Source organism: Helicoverpa armigera, chromosome 6 (assembly GCF_030705265.1).
Source record: "Helicoverpa armigera isolate CAAS_96S chromosome 6, ASM3070526v1, whole genome shotgun sequence".
NCBI classification, from domain to species: Eukaryota; Metazoa; Arthropoda; class Insecta; order Lepidoptera; family Noctuidae; genus Helicoverpa; species Helicoverpa armigera.
The window spans coordinates 10,078,710-10,100,923 of record NC_087125.1 but is presented as its reverse complement, the minus strand read 5'-3'; the positions used below and the strand labels follow the sequence as shown (position 1 = coordinate 10,100,923).

At 35.2% G+C, this 22,214-nt stretch overlaps 2 protein-coding genes across 2 annotated transcripts; both read right to left on the bottom strand.

Moving 5' to 3' along the window:
* Positions 1-3,393: 3,393 nt before the first annotated feature.
* Positions 3,394-14,702, bottom strand: LOC110371063 (transmembrane protein 18). The gene is made up of 4 exons (XM_021327146.3): positions 14,507-14,702; positions 5,290-5,407; positions 4,107-4,255; positions 3,394-3,653 (listed from the first exon to the last, which is right to left on the bottom strand). Exons 1-4 carry the CDS (start codon positions 14,561-14,563, stop codon positions 3,534-3,536), a joined length of 444 nt encoding a protein of 147 aa, XP_021182821.2. The 5' UTR covers positions 14,564-14,702; the 3' UTR covers positions 3,394-3,533.
* Positions 14,703-16,628: 1,926 nt separating this feature from the next.
* On the bottom strand, positions 16,629-22,183 carry LOC135117032 (uncharacterized). Its single transcript, XM_064035348.1, has 5 exons — positions 21,551-22,183; positions 19,922-20,119; positions 19,478-19,654; positions 17,390-18,520; positions 16,629-16,682 (listed from the first exon to the last, which is right to left on the bottom strand). Exons 1-4 carry the CDS (start codon positions 21,627-21,629, stop codon positions 18,354-18,356), a joined length of 621 nt encoding a protein of 206 aa, XP_063891418.1. The 5' UTR covers positions 21,630-22,183; the 3' UTR covers positions 16,629-16,682; positions 17,390-18,353.
* Between the last annotated feature and the right edge of the window lie 31 nt (positions 22,184-22,214).

Sequence of the window (22,214 nt, the reverse complement as noted above, 5' to 3'; positions counted from 1 at the left end):
TGGCATATGTCTTTGTTTATTTATTTTATACCTTATTAGTTTCAAGTAATAAGCCGTGTAAGGTTTTAGGTCATTGTCATATATTAGCTAGAACTAAGATATTATATTACCGGTCTTATTGACATCGACTTGTGCTGCATAAATTATGCGAAGGCACCTTGGCTTATCCTTTGAATCTCGAATAGATTTATTGAGTTGTTTTAAACGATTAAATGGCATGCACGATAAATAAAAGAAAAAAAACTTCGATCAATTCCTTTATTTAAGCATAAAACAAAATAAAAATCACCTTTGCTTAAAGGAATAATAAAAACAGTGTTAAGCATGTACACGTTTGCTACCTACAGATACACAATGAAAAAGAAAACAATTACCCCTACCATGAGTATACAACTAGAATTTGAAAGTGATGTGTACGAAATTAAGGCAAATTAATCTTGGAGCGGATAGACTCATGGTAGGGGTCGTATAGATTGTCAGAGGATGAAACTTAAAAAGTAAAATGACTTCCAATTCACACTATACACAACTCAGTCTTCGATACGTTACTCGTCGGCAACTCGGTCTCTTATTATTATTTCTACGACAATATTCACTAGATATGGACGTAACATTACTATAGGCAGAACGTTCATTTCCATACTCATACAAATTATTATTTATCTCAATGTTGCCGCGTAATTATTATGAGATGTAACTATTTCAATGCATATAGTTTAAAATCTAATCTACTAACAATTTATTATTCTAAATAGTGGTGTTTCTGTGATTTTTAGGACATTTACTATGTCTAATGTTTAAAAATACTTCATTTAAAGTTGTAACAGCGATTTTACAGAAAATTAATAACAAAAATGCCTGTCCACCTTATAGAACTATGTGTTATTTATTATTTCTGTATTACTAACGCGAAAAATAATAACATACAAATATATATCAAAATCAAATTTCTAGCCGAATCTAGCAAACTTAATTTTATTGCACCTTCTGTTTACTATAATAATTATCACAAATCGTATATACAGTCATTGTGAATGTTTGATAATGGCACTTACGTCTTCTTGCATCGGGAAGCATGTGTTCAGACACACTATGGGAAAAGAAAAAATAAATGTATTCCAATTATAATTTTAAATGATCCAAAGACAACTGCTGCTAACAATAGTAAGATTTTTATGCAGCATAAACACTCAAAAGAAAAATAATTAAATAAAATCTAGGTACTAAACGACATGATTGTTTGGCGAGTACCCATAGATTTTACTGCCAATAAAATTCAGTTAAAGAAACATTCACAACAACAATGAAATTCATTTACACTTTTAAAAACAAATTGGTAACATTTTATACACAAATATATCGTAAAAAAAATAAAACGTACATTATTTAATATACCGCACCGAATATAAAACCTATATGATATCCCGGTACCTAAACTATTTCATACCATATTAAAATACATGGCAACTTTACAAAAAAAAGAAAAAAAAAGATTTAGAACAAATGCAATATACACAGGTGGTATGAACGAAGCGAACGCGTAGTTAGTTTAAGTACATAGGTTACAAATAAAAAATGCAATTAGTTACAAAAAGTGGAATACATAGTATTTATAGAGTAAAATACAACACGACAGTCACATGTGGAAGTCAAAATCAAACTTGATTTTTTAAAATACAATATAAGGGTCGTAGCACACATTTCAACTTAGGAGCAGATGGTCAGAGCCTCGACTTTCCCCCTCAGCATCAAACAGTCGACCAATTGATACACTGACGATTCCATTCCGAGTTGACGTATATGCTGCGACCCTAATGCGCTTTATTTTTGTGGACTCGGATCGTTTAGAAGTACTTTTCAGCTGATTACTGATCATCCACATAGTGATGATAAAGGCGACCATAGACATGAAAAATGTATTGGCCAATACCTTACTTATTTGTCAAATGCTAGTGCACTATAATATGGCTGATCTCCTTAATTGAGAACAGCCGCCTTGGCCGAAATCGGCCGTGGACGCCTTTATTATTAGTCAAATCAAGTATGCTGATAAAAAGGAGAACAGTGAAAATACTTATTAATATAACTACTGGCCGCAATACAACATTATTCATATTCCCTTATTCGTTTCTGATTTTATCTGGTTTGGAAACACTATGTCTATGGACATGTTTCCAGAAAAAGATCAAATAAGTTTTTCTGAGGTGCAAATCTCAATCAACGGGCTCGTTTATGCCTTGTGATTGAATCACTTGACTGATTAAAATAGCCGTACATATTATTGTCACTCATTTTACAAACTTGTTCCAAGTTTCGAAGAATTGTCAAAAACCCTTTTTTCGCAAAATTGAGGAATACACAAATTTCATTGATAAAAAAGTTAATGTTTTACGGTTTCTTTGAATAACACGAAATGGGTTTAAAAAACGTGTTCTTAATCATGCCTAAAAATAAATAGGCCTTTCCCGCCAGGATTATTCACATGCATGATATTGAAGCAAACAAATGGTTTTTTCATTGGACGAACTGTCGCATCTCCGAATTTCAAACCAACCTTCTTTGGACTTTCCTATGTATTTTAAAAATCGCAATAATAATCAATGCATATGTCGTTTGAAAACACACATTTTGAAGCCTGAACGCCTGGGCCTTGCATTATAAATTATAATGAAAGTCGTTGTTTACTTATTGGCAACGATTTTATCTATAGGTATATCTTTTATCCTGTTTAAGACGCTTCCTAGTTTATCCTGAATTACTAAAAAAGATTGGCGTGTAACTGAAATTTTAAAATGGATTCAAGTACTGCGCTTATATGTCTATCCTTCCCCACATTGTTTTCGTGTCAGTAAATTAAATTTACATATAACAAATAACGTGAATGCGTTTGCACATAATTAAAATTTATGAAATCACACAAAAACTTCCTTATTATGTCTCAGTCATTGTATGCAATATAAATCCATGAACTATTCATTAACGTGTATTGTGACGTCATAATTCGTGGGCGGTGACTGGCCATTGTACCACAGATTAAAGAAAGAACTAACATCTGTTTTATAGTATGCGGCAAGAATCAATGCAGCGTGCAAACATTTAAAATTCACGTGTTACAAAATATACTTTTATTATACATATAAAAATTAACATAATTTCGATATCAAAATTAAGTGGTGGTTGTCCCATCAAGACACTTCTAAAAGGCAAGTTATAAAACGAATATTATAAACACATTTTTTATCGATGTGCTTCATAAACCGTGAAGTCTAAGAATACGTTTAATTTTATTCAAAGCACTAGTAAAACGACCTCGTTTTATGGAACTTACGCCGCATTTAAGAACGTACTTTGAAATATTTACATTATTTAGTTTCGATTGTAGCTTATTGGACATTGTCCTACGAATTTTCTTTTTAACATTAATTAATTATAAATAAATCACTGCGTCGTATGCCTAAAATTAGATTCATTGTTTATCGTCAATGCTAGCAAAAATATGTTATTTTCGTTACCTACATAATTGACTTGACCGATTACTCTGCCTTAAGATGCTGCTGTAGTTCGCGGTTCATGTTCATTTCTTTCAAGCGCTGTCTGAGCTGTGCCTTCTTTAAGTTTGTCATGATCTGCGTTGATTGGTACAGCCACGAACCCTGGAAAATATTAAACCAAAATTTTAGGAAACATAAAGACAAATTACCTAAGTGGAGCTCTTAAGCCGAAATGGGGCTCTACACTACTACATTTATGCACATAAGCATGAATTCGCTATAGAACTATACAGATTTTTTGTGTCGATATGCCAAAAGCTATTTACACGCGACTCTCATCCTTCAAATTAAAATTAAATAATTTATTCTTCAAAAGTCATTACATACGTAGGCAGTGACACTCAAACAAGGCTATGCCTGTACATTGACGATTTTTATTACATTTACTGTAGTTCTCATTAAAATAAACCATTGATTTCAGTGAAAGTCAATACACCTAATTCAATTTCCCAACGGCGAAAATAAATCACAACAACACCCATATCCCATATCGGCACTTAAAACAATTAATTACGTTATCGATATCATACGTGATACGATGCTTTATCAACTTACCACCATTATCATACAGTTTAACAATATCGGGATGGAAAACACGACCGATATGAACAGGCCTTTACTATCGAAGTACTGCTGTCTAGAAAATAAGGCCCAGTTCCTTGCAGCAACCTCATTGATATTCTCCGAAAAGTAGACTAGCAACACTGGAACAAAATTCAAGGTCAATTAATGGCAACTCTGAATAAAATTGTCGTATGCGAACTTTTTGTTGGTATAATTAAGTAGATTAACATTGTAATTAAATTCTATTGTTTTATTTTTTTACTTAACCTGGTCCTAAGTGGGAAACTGTTTTGAATTCTGAAACGATCAAATTAAAATAGGCTTTTCTAATTCAATGATATTTTTTGTGCATGATGACTTGCCAAGAATAATAAACGGCTAATTAGGACAAGTTAGAAAAACCTGTATGCGTACATGTGTACTAACAATGTACTAATTGCCATCTTGAAATAAGATTGGCAATGTTTTATAAGAACTAAACTGTAAACAATCTTCCTATGTAAACATATTTTTTTCACAATAAACAAATGACACAAAGTTTCCGAAACAAAAAATAACTTTCACTATTTTGTCGCAGTGCCAAATGACGCAGAGGCGTCTTCTGAACTTCGCTTTCGATTTTCGCATTACAGCAAGAATGTGTACAAAGTTAACAGAGGTATTTGTTTTGAAATGGGGGCGTGTGTTTGTATATAGTACAGGTCTAGCTAGGATATATGTTGGTTTCGTTTTACAGTATTCTTCCATGAATCAGTATCGCATGCCCTTTCTTTAAATTGACCGTTGCATGGAATATGACTTAAAAACTCTCATCATAATAGCTCATCATCCTATATAGGGTAATTTTATATTTATTATAGGGTCAGCGAAGCATGTTTTCTTCTTCCAAAATCTTGTATGGAATGTATCTTCATTTCACAAGTTCAGAAAAGAATATGCGACGACTTTCACACGTCGTTAAAATTTCATTGAGGTATTTTGATGATTGTTATAGAGAGATGTTCTCCAAAATTAACAATAAATATTCTAGATCTCAGTGGCGTGCACTTGGAGAGGCCTATGTCCAGCAGTGGACTGCGATAGGCTGATGATGATGATGATGATGATTCGTGTATTATACAACAATAAGTTATAAGACTTTAAGTAATTATTTAGGTAATTCTTCGATACTTACATAATATTATGAACAAGATTACTTGAAAGTTTCCGTAGTTCCTCGTCGAAAAACATGTGAACGTTATTATGATGTGGAATGATATGAGAGCCATCAGCCATGGGTCGCGCCATTCAATCTGGAATCGAAAAAATTAGAAGTTCAAAAAACAAAATCTCATTAGGAAGTTGGCAAAGCCTCAAAACCCTGTAACCTCTTGAATAATACATTTTTTATTTATTTATTTATTTATTCATCTACATACATTTACCATTACAGGTTACCCCAATGCGATAAATGCGCCTTAATTACATATAAATTATTTATACTTAAAACTACAGTATTTACTATCTATAACTAATAATAAATAATGCATTCCTTGTGAATTCACTCGGAGAACAATAAAATAGGTCCGTTTCACTCGCTATGAGGTTGAGCATGCGGAGTGCACGCGTCAGCGGCGCCTCCCTTAACAAGTTAGTCCGAGCGCGCGGCACCACCAGCAGTGGCGGCCGCCGCCGGCGCCACACGTACCTGTCCGGCACACACAGACCCAACTGGCCTAGAACGACTGCATTATGCACCTTGCCTCTCAATAATTGAAATAAATATGAGGTCAGTGCCAGATCTCTCCTCACCCTTAACTCGTTGTATCCCACCATACCCAGAATAAATAGGGTGGGATACATCAATGGGTAAAAGGGATATACTCCATAGTACCGCATATATAAATATCTAATAAATTTATTTTGAACCTTCTCCAGCATGAGACTATATTTAGCTTCATGTGGGGCCCAGATGACTGCATTACACTCTAACTGGCTCCTCACCAATGCATTATATAGTGCTATAATGGCTTTCACATTTGTGAATCCTCGGACCGTACGAAGTACAAACCCCAAATTTCTATAAGCCCTTTTACAGCTACGCATGATGTGGTCACGAAAAGTCAGACTTGTGTTAAATTCCACCCCTAAATCTTTAACTACAGCGACTCGTTCCAAAGGTAGCCCGTCAATGTAGTAGGTATGCAAGATGGGCTTGTGTGCGCGGGAAAAGGTGATGGTCACACACTTTGAGCTATTGAATTGTAGTAGGTTATCCTTGCTCCAGCTCACCACCCTATCAATGTCATCCTGTAGCCTGACACAGTCATCCTTGCTTTTAACCGTGAGGGACAATTTGAGGTCGTCAGCGAACAACAGACAATACGCGTCTTGAACTACTTCTGGCAGGTCGTTTACCACCAGAAGGAAGCATAAAGGGCCAAGATTACTCCCTTGACTTACCCCAGACCTCGTGAAATATGGATCTGACACGTGACCCGCATATTCTACATATTGTTGCCGATCCCTCAAATAACTGGCAAAAAAGTGGAGAGTGTGTGGGGTAAAACCAACACCTGCTAATTTTCTAAGCAACATGTCTTTGTCGACTAAATCAAATGCCTTTCGAAAGTCAAAATACGCAGAATCAGTTTGTCCCCCACTATCCACCGTCGGCACCAGATGGGTCATATGGCAGAGCAGATTACTGGTGGTGCTTCTTCCTGGTCGAAACCCATGCTGAGCATCTGATAGATGTGCTTTAACCTGAAGGTAAATGCTCCTATGTATAGCCGTTTCCAATACCTTTGCCGGCGTCGATAATACTGCCACTGGTCTGTACCCATCTACTGACCCTGCTAACCCCGCCTTCGGAACTGGGACAACGCGGGTCACTCTCCACCTCTCTGGAAAGACGGCAGCTTTAATACATTGGTTAAAAATGTGGAGCAGTGGCTTGGATAACGCTACTCGACAGTCCTTAAATATGTAAGGTGGAATGCCGTCAGGCCCTGCGGACCGTTTCGGTTTAAGTTCTTTTAGTGCCCGACACACGTCTACCAATTGTAATTGGTCCAAGTGCACTCGCGCCGCTCCATTTCGACTACCTGCGCTAGCTATGGCTGAGTCCACATCCAACTCCGGTCGCTCCTCCCTATATACCGAATAAAAATACTTCGCAAACTGTTCTACAGACTGCTGATTGGATAATGCCACTCCCCCTTTCATGATCACTTGTGGAGTTCTTCTACCTCTCTTGGACTTGACGTAACTCCAAAAAGATTTCGGATCACTCAACAGTTGACCCTGAACGCGGTTCCTATAGTGTTCCTGTGCCACTTCTAACTTATTTTTTATGTCGGTTCTACACCTAGCAAAAGCTTCGTAATCGACCCTTGACCCGGTTGCCTTGTACTTTTTATGCAAAAAAGCCTTCAACCTTATGTCGCGAATTACTTCAACAGTGTACCACTCAGGATAACTATATCTTGAGTTTACACTACTTCGCTTTTTTTTCGGTACACAGTCATCTATAATAGAATTAATAATATTATAAAAATAATTTAAACCTACCTCTATGTCCATTTCGTACAACGGAGTCCAATCTATGTTTGCAATTGATGAGTATAAACACAAGAAGTCGGCTTTGTTAAAGTTCCACCCGTGTGGTGTAGCCGCTTTACTGTCAGATGTCGCCGAGCCTGCTGAGCTGGGGCGCCGGCGCAGGCGCGTGTGTGTATTAACCGAGATCTCAAGCGGCGGGTGATAAGCATCTATCGGAACGAGCGGCACCTCCGCTGCGCGCACGCTTACACTGCCCCCCTCCTCTAATGTACTTAACACTAAATCCAAACAGCGGCCCTTACTATTATTCACTGCGTTACTCTGAGTGAATCCACAGAAAGTGCAAAATTACTCATAATAATTATTGATGGTTACCGAACACGAACACAAGTTAAAATCACCTACAACCAATATCTCCCTATATTTATTACAAAATTGTTCTATTATTCTAAACAGTAACATGTACTCATTATCATTACTTCTAGGTGGAATATAGACGACACAAAGTAAAAACATAAATCTGTTATGTAGGTAAACAGTAGCACAAACCAGTTCGAACACATGATCGTTTACATTAACGTCAATGGGTAGTGACACTCGTCGCAACTCGAAGCGCGGTGTGGCCACGAGACACGCGCCGCCGTGTTTGCGCCCGTCGGCTCGGTCACACCGCAATATCGTAAATCCCGGTGGAATTATTTCTGCATCTTGAACAGAGTCATTGCAGCCTGTTTCTGTGAGGGCGAACAAGTCTGCATTTGAAATGGAAATATTGTTGCAACACTCCTCCAACTTCGTTCGAAGTCCACGCACGTTTTGATAAAATATTTCAACGGAGTTATTAAAGGTTTCTTTGTTTGTTGATTGGTCTACGAAACCACACCCACTCCGCAAACTCAATATTAACTGCCCAGCTTTCCGGCTGACATAACTTATCATATTTGCTTTCTGGCACACCTATGATGAACGACGCATACTCCCTTTCAGTTTTAGGTATTATTTTTTCTATTTTAATGGGTATTTTTTCTTCGTATAATCTACTAACGTGCTTTTCCAAGCTTTCTATTGTCGTTTCTTTCTGTAAACGCCAAACGTGTAAATATCTTTTCTTTTCCATTCCTTGTATGTCTATTGAACTCATGTTTCCCCCTCTTTTTACTTCGCCGTTCGAATATCTATTTTTTTTCCTTGCTACAGTAGTCCAATTTCCTTCTTTTTCCATTTCTTCCTTTCCTACAGTAACAATATTCCTAGATATCTTCTCTGTATCCAAAGCTGGCTTTGCCGCTTTCGTGGCCACACATTCCATCGCTGACGCTAGTACATTTTTATCAAGTACCCTTTTTTCTTTGACGACATTTGCAAAAGATTGTGTCGAGACCTTAGGGCTTTCTTCTGTATGGCTTGCCGATCTAGCCTGACTTTTCCTAGGATTTGTTTGCAGGATATCTTTGCTTTCCATTAGCGTTTTAATTCTAGTTTCTAATACATCTACTTTATTTGCCTTTTGTTGTACTACCTCCAATATTTTTCTTAATTCCTTCAACTCTTTTTCCATATTGATACATCTATCTTGCAATAAAACATATTCCTTCCGCTGCTGCTCCATCTGGGACCTCACTTCCCATCGAAACTCACGTATCTCGCTTAGAAGTTGGTCATCCGTATCCATTATTATGCTTGTATTTGTACGACTGCCTCGCTCGGAGATATTCACATAGCTGCTCGGCGAAAACGGTTTGCTGGTAGCTGCACTTCCTCGAACAGGTGTATCAGTATTCCCCCTTTTCGGCATTGTACATACACACTCAGGACACATCCACCGGCTCCTGTATTCCGGCGAGAAAGCTTCGACCTTTTCCGTCGTTAATGCCAAGCAACTTAGGTGGAACTTTTTCTTGCATTTGGCTTGCGAACACTCCATAAACAAGGAATCCTCTAAAGCAGCATCACAGCCGCTACACTTATTCTCCATTTAATAACAATTTGTATATCCGATTTAGTGACGCACACGATCCGTAACACGTCCGTGCTGCTCGCGAGCGCGCGCGAATTGACATGATTACGATAGAGGTCCTTAGAATTTTATTTCGTCTTTATGTTCATATCTGCATCATCATCATCATCATCTCAGCCATAGGACGTCCACTGCTGAACATAGGCCTCCCCCTTAGATCTCCACAGATACCTGTTGGAGGCGACCTGCATCCAGCGTCCTACTTATGTTCCTATAAGAATATTAGAAGTCTTTGGCGAGTTCACTGGATGGTTTTAATTAATTCCCTATTATAAGTGTAAGTATTCAGTCAAGGTTTAAATAAAACATTATTCCGCAAACGGTACAATATGACCTAAGTGTTCAAGGACCTGTAATACCTCACAACCTAATTTATAGTGCCTCAGACTTATACAAACGCACCGTAAGCCTAAGTATATTAGTACAGCTCATAATACGCGACTCTATGACTAATCTTCTTCGGATACCGTATACTGAAACCGGTCTCCGACTTCGTAAGGTTTCTACGCCTTATAATCTAGCAACTAATACAATGAAATCATTAACTCCAGTGCTAGAAACCTTAAATTCTAATTCCCATTCGTGTATATTGCAAAAATACTGCTGTTATTTCTCCATTTCTCAAAACCAATTAACCTTGTAAGACTAGAATATTTTATCGGTCAAGGTTATGACAATCGATTCCGTTCCTTTATCAATCTAAGTACAAAACGTGATATTTTAATCACATCGATTAAACGTGTTTATGTTGAAATAGACACAATTACCTGTGTACCTCATGGCAAATGAATTGAGTTCGAGTTAATAGGGTTCGTGATAATGTCGTCTACATAAGCAAAACTGCAGCAGGCAAAAGTCGCATTAGCATCATGATAAGCTGGACCCTCATACCTTTGGACCTAGGGAACCACAATTGCCCTTTATTTGCCTAAGGGCCCAGTTATCGATATGCGTGCATATTTCTACCGTGGTTTGGTATGTAAGTAAGGTTGCTTCTTCGTGGGCTACTTCTAAATAAATAAATTGCTATCTTCCTTAATATGACTTCCCAATTTGCAATTATGATAACAGAACGGGCCCTCCTTCTATTGTCTTGTAACGTAGTTTTGTGTGTAATACCTAGTCAATTGTTCTGACGATATCCTGCATGAGTATAAGCCATAATTGGCTGAATACAATATAGGTAATCAATTTACTACTTTTCTATGCGATATTTATAAAACTGAAGAACAAAGGCCTTAAATGAACGTCAAGTATTTAATGGACATCTGGTCTAGGAAATAACCTAATTTTGCCTCAATGATGATTTGACATGGTTATTTTATATTCTATCAAGTGTAACTATGATAAGGAACGTTTGATGTTATTGACACAGTCTGATAGTTCTAAATGCAGTAAAATCCTGGCCATAAAGATCTAACCAGATCCTTGTGTCAGACATAAGGAGAGTACGATTGGAAGATAGAATGATCATTGCTATTTTACTGTTACAAGTCAAAAGACCCATTTAAAGAAAGTATCAAAATACGGAATTTTCTACAGCCAATTATCTACAGGTTTAATTGACGACCATGGCGAATGCTTGTTAACAGTAATTACTATATCCAGGCAATTAGGGCACGCTCGGACAAAGACCTCTTTTCATCGAGCCTTGCATAATATCAACTTACTGATGCTATCCACTACTGAACGTAGGCTTCTTACGAGTGCCAGAGATCCCGGTTCTGGCAGCCAGCATTCATCTAAATTTTTTAAATTGACGTTCAAAATTCGAACATAATTCTACATCCAGCCATTTTTAGTTGGTAACATAGGTACGTGTATTATGTAAATGTCTATACAAACTTAAGTGCTCAACGGCGACCCAGTGGCCACATCGCATAAATAATTCTTTGGGTGTCATCTACATAAATAATAGCATAAGTAGGTGTGTAGTCTACCTAGAATCGAGTTTATCGATCGTAGGAAATTCTTATAGCATCTGCATGGAATTAAACTCTTCTTCGTTGGCTAGGAAAGTCATTGGTAAAGTGTGAGCAGCATAATTTTTAACCTGAGACGTATTTTGGATGATTAATGTTCAGACAAGTTCAGTTGTGCATAGATTTTGTTACGTCATTCTATTAGATCCGTTCTATTTAAAACGATGTTAAAAACTTCCGTTAGCGTTGTTGTAGAATGATATGTTGATAAGAGAATTTGTTTAACATAAATACAGATTTTCTCCAAACTCTGACATACGAGATACGAATATAATAGGTACTATGATGTTAGTATACAGTACAGACCTGCTTTGCAATGAGGTAATACTATAAAACTGTAGCTTACTCATGTGTTTTTATAACTTTATGATTTAATAAAATTAAACTAATGTCTCGTGTAGGAGGAAGATTATTTCAGTTCGGTTGAAAGCGTAACTATACATATAGGTATCTCTACTCTACCCAACTGTGTTTAGAAAAAAAAACATGATTTCGCGAGGCCATAGCAACGAGATCACAAGTGAACGTCATAATTTGCGCATAGCCGATTCTGCAGCGCTGGCGGCGGTTCAAGGTCATCGTAATAATTTACCTATTGCGGTTATCAGACCGTTTTTTAATTAAGCTCTATCGCTCAGTAGGCACCATAAACACTACTACACATTTTTTCATGTTTATCTTTTCCCTCCCAAACTCTCATAGGTACCTATGAAGTAAAAACTTGTTACACCATAGCAACAGATTCAAAATAGTATTTTTAACACCCATTTATGAGCCTCTTGTCCTTGACTTCGAGGCATAGAGAAAGGTCAAGGTCAATAAGGATTATTTTACATTTTGAGCTACTGTGGTCGCCTTGATAAACACAACATAGGTAGGTACGTCATTGCCCGACTAGTCTCGTGAGTCGTGCGATATGTGCCGAGGTAGCATGGAGTACATATGGCAACATGAACTAAAGTACCTACCTTTAAGGTAAATTGACTATTAATATGAGAATGCGAGTAGAATTTAGATGCTTCAAGGCGGCAATTGCGGACTAGCCAATTTTTAAGAAATCAGGAGAAGAATATAGGTATGTTGTCCACAGACTCCACAGTGGGCAAATAGTTGGAATAGTCAAAAGATTGAAGGAAGCAAATTGGTGTTCTAAAAAAAATAATGACCAAAATACTTTTGTATAAAATCTAATGGCTATCTCATCATTAGGTTGCCTATTAATGAAATCTTGAACCAAACATTTTAAAACAAGTTCTTTAAAATTATTCATGTTTCTTCAAATATTTTAGGTAAGAAAAGTTTTATTATTAGATTTATTTAACATCAAAAATACAATACAAATTAAAACTTGTTTATTTAGAAAACTTGATCAATCTAACTGCATACACTTGCAACAACATAAGGTGTGTAAACAAACACAACATAATATTATATGACTTTCATATACCTATATGTCAAAGAATTTGAATGGAATTTAAGCTGAGCAACTATTGGAAAACATGCATGAACACAGTCATATTTACTCATCAGAATAAATATAAAGTACTTTATAATAAGAATATTATGTGATACGTGAAAAGCGTTGAATATTAATATGTGACGTTATTGCTATATAGACTATGGTGTAGAAAACATCATAACATAATATATCTTTTGATGTTCATGGTATGCTATTCAACAATTTTTTTTTCTTTCCAAAAAGGTTTTTTTTATAACTTTATCACAAACCAAGTTGTACTAACAGACTCAAAGATAGTGCGAAACAGATAACCCAATATAAATTGAATGTTTGTGTAATTGCAGTTTTTATCATATTACTGTAAATATTGAATGATGTAGCATGATTTAACCTTGCTCATATTTAAAAGCATTCATACGTGAATAAGCCACTTTTTAAAGCAAGGTTTATTTGTGGGGCTTAGGTATAAACCTAAATTTTCATCCTCTGAGCCTTTTTTCCAAGTATATTGGGGTCGGCTTCCAGTCGTAACCAGATGTAGCTGAGTACCAGTGCTTTTCAAGGGGCGACTGCCCTACCTGACCCCCTTAACCCAGTTACACGGGCAACCCTATACCCCTAGGTATATAGGTATAAACCTAAATTAGTGGAAAGATTTCCTTTTTCTTTAAACATATGTTTTGGAATGGCAGCTGCACTACTGGTCTGTGTGTATTTACAAGAAAACATTTTAGATCTTTCTACAAAATATTCACGTACTTGAAGATATTTGGTCACTGTTTTGGGATTTCAGAAAAAATACAACCATTATAGTTGCAAAATATGATGCATTAACTTATTATGAGCCAAAATAAAAAGAAAGCAGTCGAGTGCAAACCACTTATTTTTAGATTTTAAAGGTCAAAGTTAGACTGCACTGCGATAACTTTTTACAGTTGATTGGAACTAGATATTAAATACGAATTGGCTGTATTTTATTTGGATACGGTTATTGTACTTGTAATAAAAAATAAAATGATCTGGGAGATTAGGAATATTATAGATGATACATTGATACGCTCCAGTGAGGCAGAAAACCAAAGTAGTCAGATACCCGTGAATTTAGGCAGTATAGACAGCGTTAATATGTTAATTAAAAACCTTTGCTCTCTGCAACCGGTAGAACAATAGTAAATTTTTAATTAGACAAGTACATGATACCGATTGAATGCCGTTGCCAACAGAACCGCTACGCAAAGAAATGTAACCGCCTCGATGGGAACAATTTATGTAATATTCCCACCTTGCACGTAAATTACTAATTATCAATTTCAATCTTCAGGTAAATAGTTACTTGTTACAATAGTTTATTCTACATGTAAAGTATGAGAAATGTATTGACGAAACTTACACTGCGGAGGTATGAGATAAAATCCGATATTTGATTAACTTCCACAAACTCTTCCATGGTAAAAAAATCCACGTAAACACAAACTATTTCAAAATTGCTACGAATAAATTAATAAACAGTGTTTTGTACTGTAGCGATATTTTTTCAATCATCACATCAATGAATGAGATGATGAATGACTTGCTTGTCAGGCGCTCCCTGTAATTTAGCCACAGATTAAAAATAATTCACATATAGTTACGTCATGACGTAACTACATGATTATTTATTCAGTATTGCCATTTATGCGACATTTCTATCTGAACGGACCCTTACTGGGCTCAACTTCAACTCTTTATCCCATCCCGTTAGGAATCTTCAGTATAATAATAAACCTATAGTGCAATGGACTGTGATTTGTGTAGGGGCCGACTAATATAGCCTAATTTAATTGACCTAGACGACGCCTGACCCTGATTGAATTTAGGCGGTCCCTAGATTACAACATTGTGCAAGTTTATTGATGTTTAGGGTGAATATTCTACAATGATTTTTAGCGAAAAAATTATAATTATGATACAAAATGACCGTCTAGGGAGCACCTTCTCGACCAACGTAAAGAACTCACTAAAGATAAAAAACCACATCACTAGTTCATACACACATTGCTTCGTTCGTTTACCTTCATTCTCTCAATGCATCTTCCATTCATTCTGTCTCAATCAAGTGCTATCAATTGACACATAGATAATACACTATATAGAGATAGATACGCAACTCATCGTTCAAAACAACTTACTAGCGTGAAAGTTAACGGGCCCCCGTCACAAGATGGCGTGGTTACTTCATGTATGGTTAGGGTAGATGGCGCTTTTCAAGAGTTCTCTTAAATATGTTTTTAAATTTGAAAATTGAAATCACTGTTTTAAATTCAATTTACTGTAAATTGAATTTAAAACAGTGATTTCAATTTCCAGTTCCAGTTTCCAGTTTTCAGTTTCCAACTTCTAGTCTAGTCAATAATATTATGGGAGATAATAAAAAAACAAAAGATAAAGAGTACATTTATCGGCTAAGTATATTTTATTTCCTTTTTTTATGTGTATTACAATATTTAAATGCTTGTAACTTAATTTCATCATTTACATCGAAATTTGTTATTTTTCCGTTAATTATTCTATTAACCCCGGTGCACCAACTGTGAATGATTAAATTAATTGACATATTAATTATAAAATCAATTAATTTATTTTTATGAACTATACAAGTAATTATACTAAAATCACAATGGCAATTGATGTAAAATTTCATTTTTCTTTCAGATATTTTATTTCAGGTGAATCTCGTAAACATGCAACAATCATATAATATATTTCATTTAATAATTTTATAAAATCATCACATGCATTAAATAAGGATTTTTTCGTATAATCTATTTCATAATTAAATGATTCAAAATCAATTTCCTTTCTTAATATATCATTAGTACATGTTCCACATTTTTGAACACTTTACATTTCGATTTTTTACAATGTATCCTGCTACATATTTTTGATTCGGCATGCAAAATCGAGTCATTCCATTTAATTTGGTTCATTGTATTAATTAAAGAATCAATAGGAAAATCACCACTAACCAATTCAATTTCATTGTTTTGTTTTTCAGCAAGAAGATCTTTGAAAGATTGCAGTGATTTATTTTCATCTTTTTCACAGTTGGCACTTACAGAATGGGGCGAATTTAAATTATTAAGTAACAAAGTTTTGAACGCATTAATAAATTGTAGGCACGAGGGATTAACATTTCGTATCCCATTACTTCTAATGTTACAAAAAATTTTCAAGAGGGTCCTGATTGAAATTTCTGGTTAAAAGGCTAGTAACTTTATATTTGATTTTTAAAAACTCCCACATTTCTTTAAACGTTTTAATATTGTGGATCCAATTTTGAAGGGATGGCACTTTTTCATATCTTACTTCTTCTGTACCATCCGTTTTTTATAGTTTTAAAAGTCATTGAATCCAATATAGGAACTACCTCTGTCCATAATCTAAAATGAGGAGAATTATTCATTACACACCCCTTGAAAATTTTGGATCACCTGTATATGAATGTCCATTGAAAGAATCAAATAGTTTGTCCATAATGAGTAGAAAATCAGCAGTTTCTTCGCACTCCGCCGGAAGAAGGTTGTGTTCTGAAACAATATATTAAATAAGTACTAGAATACAGTTCATATCAATCTTTTTTGCTATTGTGGACCGAAATTAAAGAAAAAAGAAAGAAAATACATTTATTCGACCCAGATTAGGGGACACAATAAAAAACAAAATACAAAAATTTAATTAAAAATTAAACGGTGTGCCTCACGGCTGTGTCGAAAAGGCACAAACTTACAAACTTTAAAGTGGCAGTAACGATTTACTGTGCGTCTTTATCAGTTGGTTCAGTAAATAGTTGTGGGTGTAAATATAATTAGTAAGAAACCAACATTAAACTATATTTTGTAGTTTCATAATGTCTCAAATTTTATTTCAATATGATAATTTTAATTTATTATTTCATTTCAATTTATAATGTTATTCCAACAATATATCTTATGCATCTTAAATATTGACATAGCCAATTTTAGATAAATTATTAGATATGAATTGTATTTTTATTTTGAATTTTATCGAGAGAAATAGCATCTCAATTGTTTGTTTTTAAATATTTTTGAACTTATAAATGTAGCCAGGACATCTAATATTATTTTAAAGAAAAATAATGAACTTTCTAATTTGTCTGTGGAGAATGAAGATGGTTAAAAACATGTAAATTAAAAATAAAAATCTAATTTAGTAAATTAATAGCAATTTTTTTTAAATATAGAGAAAATAATGAGAACAATAAAAGCATACTTACTTGCTAAGAATCTCAATGCTGATGATACCCTTTGGCTGAAAACTTGTGCAGCATATTTCACTTTCATTTTTGGAATTTTCTCTTTATTAACATGGTTTTCTGTTAATTTATTAACAAGCCTAATTTCATCATCCCCAACATCTAACTTCAACAGCATCTCCAAATGTTCCCACTTTGCATACTTTGTTTTCCCATCTTGTACAAATTTCAAATGTTTGGCGAGTAAATTATTTCTCATTCCCTTTAAAAGATGTGGAGGATCAAATAATGGGAAGACCTTTTGGTCTTCAAACTCGAAGGCTTGGGTCCTATATTCATTACCCTCTTGTAAATATTTGCGTTTTGTGTCTTCTTGAAGACTTTTATCACAGAAATATTTGTGGCTGATTGGTCACATATAGTGGCAATAACTATCAATCCAGTATTGGAGATTTCTTTTATTATTGTTTTGATCAGCTTCTTTAAATCGTCCTTTTTCGTGGCACCTTGGCAAAATGAAAAGCATAAAGGTTGTTTCACTTTGCTTTTTATACCCTTGATCATAAAGACCAAGGCATGATCTGCGAGTTTTTTTGTTTGTCTGTGCCCAAAATCTTCAAAACCAGTTATCTGTTTTAGGGCAGGGTTGTAAAAAACACCCGGAGCCAATGATACCTCATCAAACAGTAAATTGACCAACTTTTTTTCTGCCGGCAATTTTGCTACTGTAGCTTTTAAATTTTTAAATATATCAGGATTGAAGCCTGGTTTCAGTTCAAATTTACTCAACATTTTTTGTAGGCTGCGCTTTGATGGCAAGACAAACATTTTTCGCATGAGGTTGTAAGCTTTCTGACTCTGTTTGTAAATGGTCAATGCCATGATTTTTTCGTTAAATGTAAATCGCCTGCCTCGTGGTTTCTTTTTCCATTTCATTTGGAGGGAAGTAAATATTTTATTGTTGCAGGCATTTTATTTAACTCTTTCAAAAATGATTTTGATGTGGAAATTTTCCTTGCAGAGAGTTTCTTGTTATTTTGTTCCTTATATTTCTTTTCAGCTTCAATACTTTCTGTTTTAACTTTATTATCTCCTTCTCTTTGGAGGTGACGACTCGTTTTAAATATTGACAAGTCCCTCTTTTCCTAGAACCTGTAATTTAAATTATGTTACACCTCAGATCAAAGAAATAGTGTTACACAAAGTTTTAATAGAATTGTGATAAAAATATGTTACATAATATTGTTCTGTTATTATATTATGACCAGAGATTGGAATAGGTAGGCTTCGAGGAACAGATACAAAAAGTGGAGACTTCCCTACAACAGCAGATACAAGCTTGATAAATATTTTTTATGGGGATTTTATGGGTAAACAAAATGGATATAAAGAAGATCATTCAGACTCCATACATTTTGGGCCTTTTCTACCAACGAAAAAAAATGGTATGGATGGTTAGAACTAGCTATTTGGATGAATAATTATTATGACACATAAGTTGTAGGATTATATCAAGTTATTATTATTAATCCATTTAATTCAGGTTTACAAGTTCGGAGATTTGTTATTGTCTTACATTTATTGATTCCTGCAAGTGCGGAAATAATCCTACCTAAAATTATAAACGCGAAAGTTTGTAAGTTTGGATGATGTTTGTTACTCTTTCACGAAAAAACTACTGAACGGCTTTGGATGAAATTTGGTATGTAGATAGCTTATACCCTGGAATTAGACATAGGCTATTTTTTATTCCGGTATACGCGGGTGAAACCGCGGGACGCAGTTAGTATGAAATAATCCTATACTAGTACTAATATTATAAATGTTGTGAGGATGTTTGTTCCTCTTTCCCGCGAAAACTACTAAACGGATTTAGATGAAACTTTACAGTAATATAGCTTATAAAAAATGTAATAACACATAGGCTTCACTACATAGTATAAAACAAAGTCGCTTTCTCTGTCCTTATTTCCCTATGTACGCTTAAATGCCCACTCTCTCTCTGCAAGAAGTTTTATGACCCTACAGTGGAAACAAATTGGAATCCTGATGATGGAAAGAAAACCTAATGTTACAAGTCAAAGGTCAATTGTCAATAAAAATATTTACCTTTAGGGCGTTCAGCTGTCTGTAATGCATTCTGTACATCACTATGATAGTGGGTAGAGCTGGATGGCTCAATGACAGCAAGTTTATCTTGCGAAATGTTTAATAAATTCGACATGTCTGCCTCGACATGTCCCGATGGACCTTCAAGAGTTTGACCAACTGGTAATGTAGATAAATCTGCAAAAGGATGAAATTATTTATAGTTACTGTATAATTATGTAGAATATAGAACAATATTCATTTAATTCTTAGAAGATAGCATGTTGCATCAATTATTTTGGTATATAATATTCATTTTATTTTCTTCTAATTAGGATTAGATTATTCAGTAGAAAATTTTATTTAATATTTGAGGAACAATTTTGTTATTACAGCGAAGGCAAAGAAATGTGGTTTTGTTTCTATTAAGATTTAAATAACATAAGACATCTAAATAGTAGGTACCTAGAGTTGGTATTGCATTTGGAGTAAGTCGGTGACTGGCTGAACGGTAACACTCTTCAAAATGTCTGTCGCAAAATCGAATTTGGTTATAAATGTAGATGTCGCCTTTCTCTTGTAAAGCTTTATCTAGTACTTTTTTCCACGAGTTAAACTTTTCCAAATGTGGGTATTCAGGTTTAGGAAATCGGTGCAATGGGCCTGAAATCAAGAAGTTTTTATACATGAACAACTCACTCTCATTAAAATACCGTAATAGATATCATCATCATATGTATAAAATTTTAGTAATGTACTGTGATACCATCCTTGAATATTAATCTAACACTAGAAATAATAGCTGAGGTCTAGCAGTACTAGAACAGGAACACCACAGTTGAAGTAAATAAAATCACAGTAGCATAGCATGGGGTGCCGAGGGGCCATGGCCCTGGGTGGCGCTACTCTAGGGCCGGCACCGCCGCCTAGCTGCAGCATCAAGCCAAGTAGAAGCTGATAGCGTTGACAGTAGAGGCAAAGGCATTTTTTGCCGCCTTTACATTGTCAGTTCCTATTTATGCCACCCCATAATACAATTTTCTTGAGAAGAGTCACTATACATTAAAGGTTGTCTGTAAAGATCGCTTTTAGCGATAAGACCACCCATTGTTACACCCCTTTTAGTTATTAAGTTTTAAATTGTAATTTGTTATGGTGTACATAGTGTGTATAGATACCACCACCACCACCATAACAAATACAACAAGATAGATAGATATCTATCTATACTTCTAGCCTACCTCCCAATAACTTCTTGTCTACTAAAAGAAGATCTAACCTATCAGGCAGGCAGGGTACTAAATTTTCGACTCGCTCTTGAATTTTACATCTGCTTGTTTTTCGTTTAATTTGACAATAAATGCTTAGTCCACACAAGGCTTTATGTTTTTTGAGCTTTAAAGGAAAATCTAACATATCCTAGTTTGCAAAAAATATTGTTGCATGCTGTATGAATCGACAAAGTTATACATAGATCATTAGTGTATGAATCAACAAAATCCTAGGTAGGATGCTAAAATTTTCACACTGCTGCACTACATATCAAAGAGAGCCAGTAACAATTTCTGAAAGTATTCCTTCCAGCACCCTAGTGAATCCCAAAATCATGGGCTGAGACCGCACCTGGTCATGAGTCGATATCAATAATAATTCTTTCTTGCCAAAACCATCTTTAGAATTTTATTAAATTGTAGTCATTTGAATTTAAATAAGTACCTAAATAAGGGGGCTCGCCCCTAAGACTACCCACTGACCGGCAGCTAAATATACCTGCGCGGGGCGGAATCCCATGCTACGCCACTGTAAAATCATAGTTTTAAAACCTGATGAAGTTATTTGGTCAGAGGGTCGTCTAGAGCGGGCTTTGTCTTATACGTAGATTCCGAGTCTTTTGATTGGATATAAAAGTTAATGTGCAGTTTCAATTGTTTGTGTAGGGTCAGGACAGGAGTGTGTGTGGTAGTGCATCTTAGATTTTGATGACTCAAGGACTATGATGACCACAGATTGCACGGATGACAATAATGGATATTGTGCAGCCTATCAGCAAAAGATAAATTACGTGCATTATAAAGTTAAAAGTTTTGAACTTACCGTCATTGTCACAATCAAAGTAGCACTTATATCTTGACGTTGATGGCATTCCGCCCCTAAGACGATCCACTGGACGCATTTTCTAGTCCTAAATACGGTGCCGGGTCAATGTAAAAGCAGTCGATCGAGGTTCCAAAATACAAAGCCGGGTCAATGAAAATGCAGTAGATCACAGGTCCAAAATACGAAGCCAGGTCAATCACAGAAGCAGTCAGTATCAGAGTCCAGGAACACGCAACAATCGTAATAAAAAAACCAGAAAATAACACTCAGAATAAACCAACACGTTAGAAAACGGAAAACGGTTTAATTTAAAAGTATGGTCGACTGTCAATGTCAATCGTCAGTGTTTCAAGTGGTTTCAAGTAGTGTGATTATTGTGATTAACTAAGACGTCCTCATAGATAAAAAAGAATTAAAAATAAATCATAAAATTATTTAATTACAATATTTGTTAATATTTCTAATCACAAAACTTTTTTTAGATTTGTTATTAAATCGATGAAATATCGGTCTAAGGTGCAGTGACATCTAGTGACTAAAACGAAGTACAAATACCCAAGTTACGGGGCATCCGTCACTAGATGGCGCATTTCTAAAAAAAAACCTCAGAAAATTATTGTACTTCAGTTGCATCCCCATGAATTGACAATTTTCCCTAAAC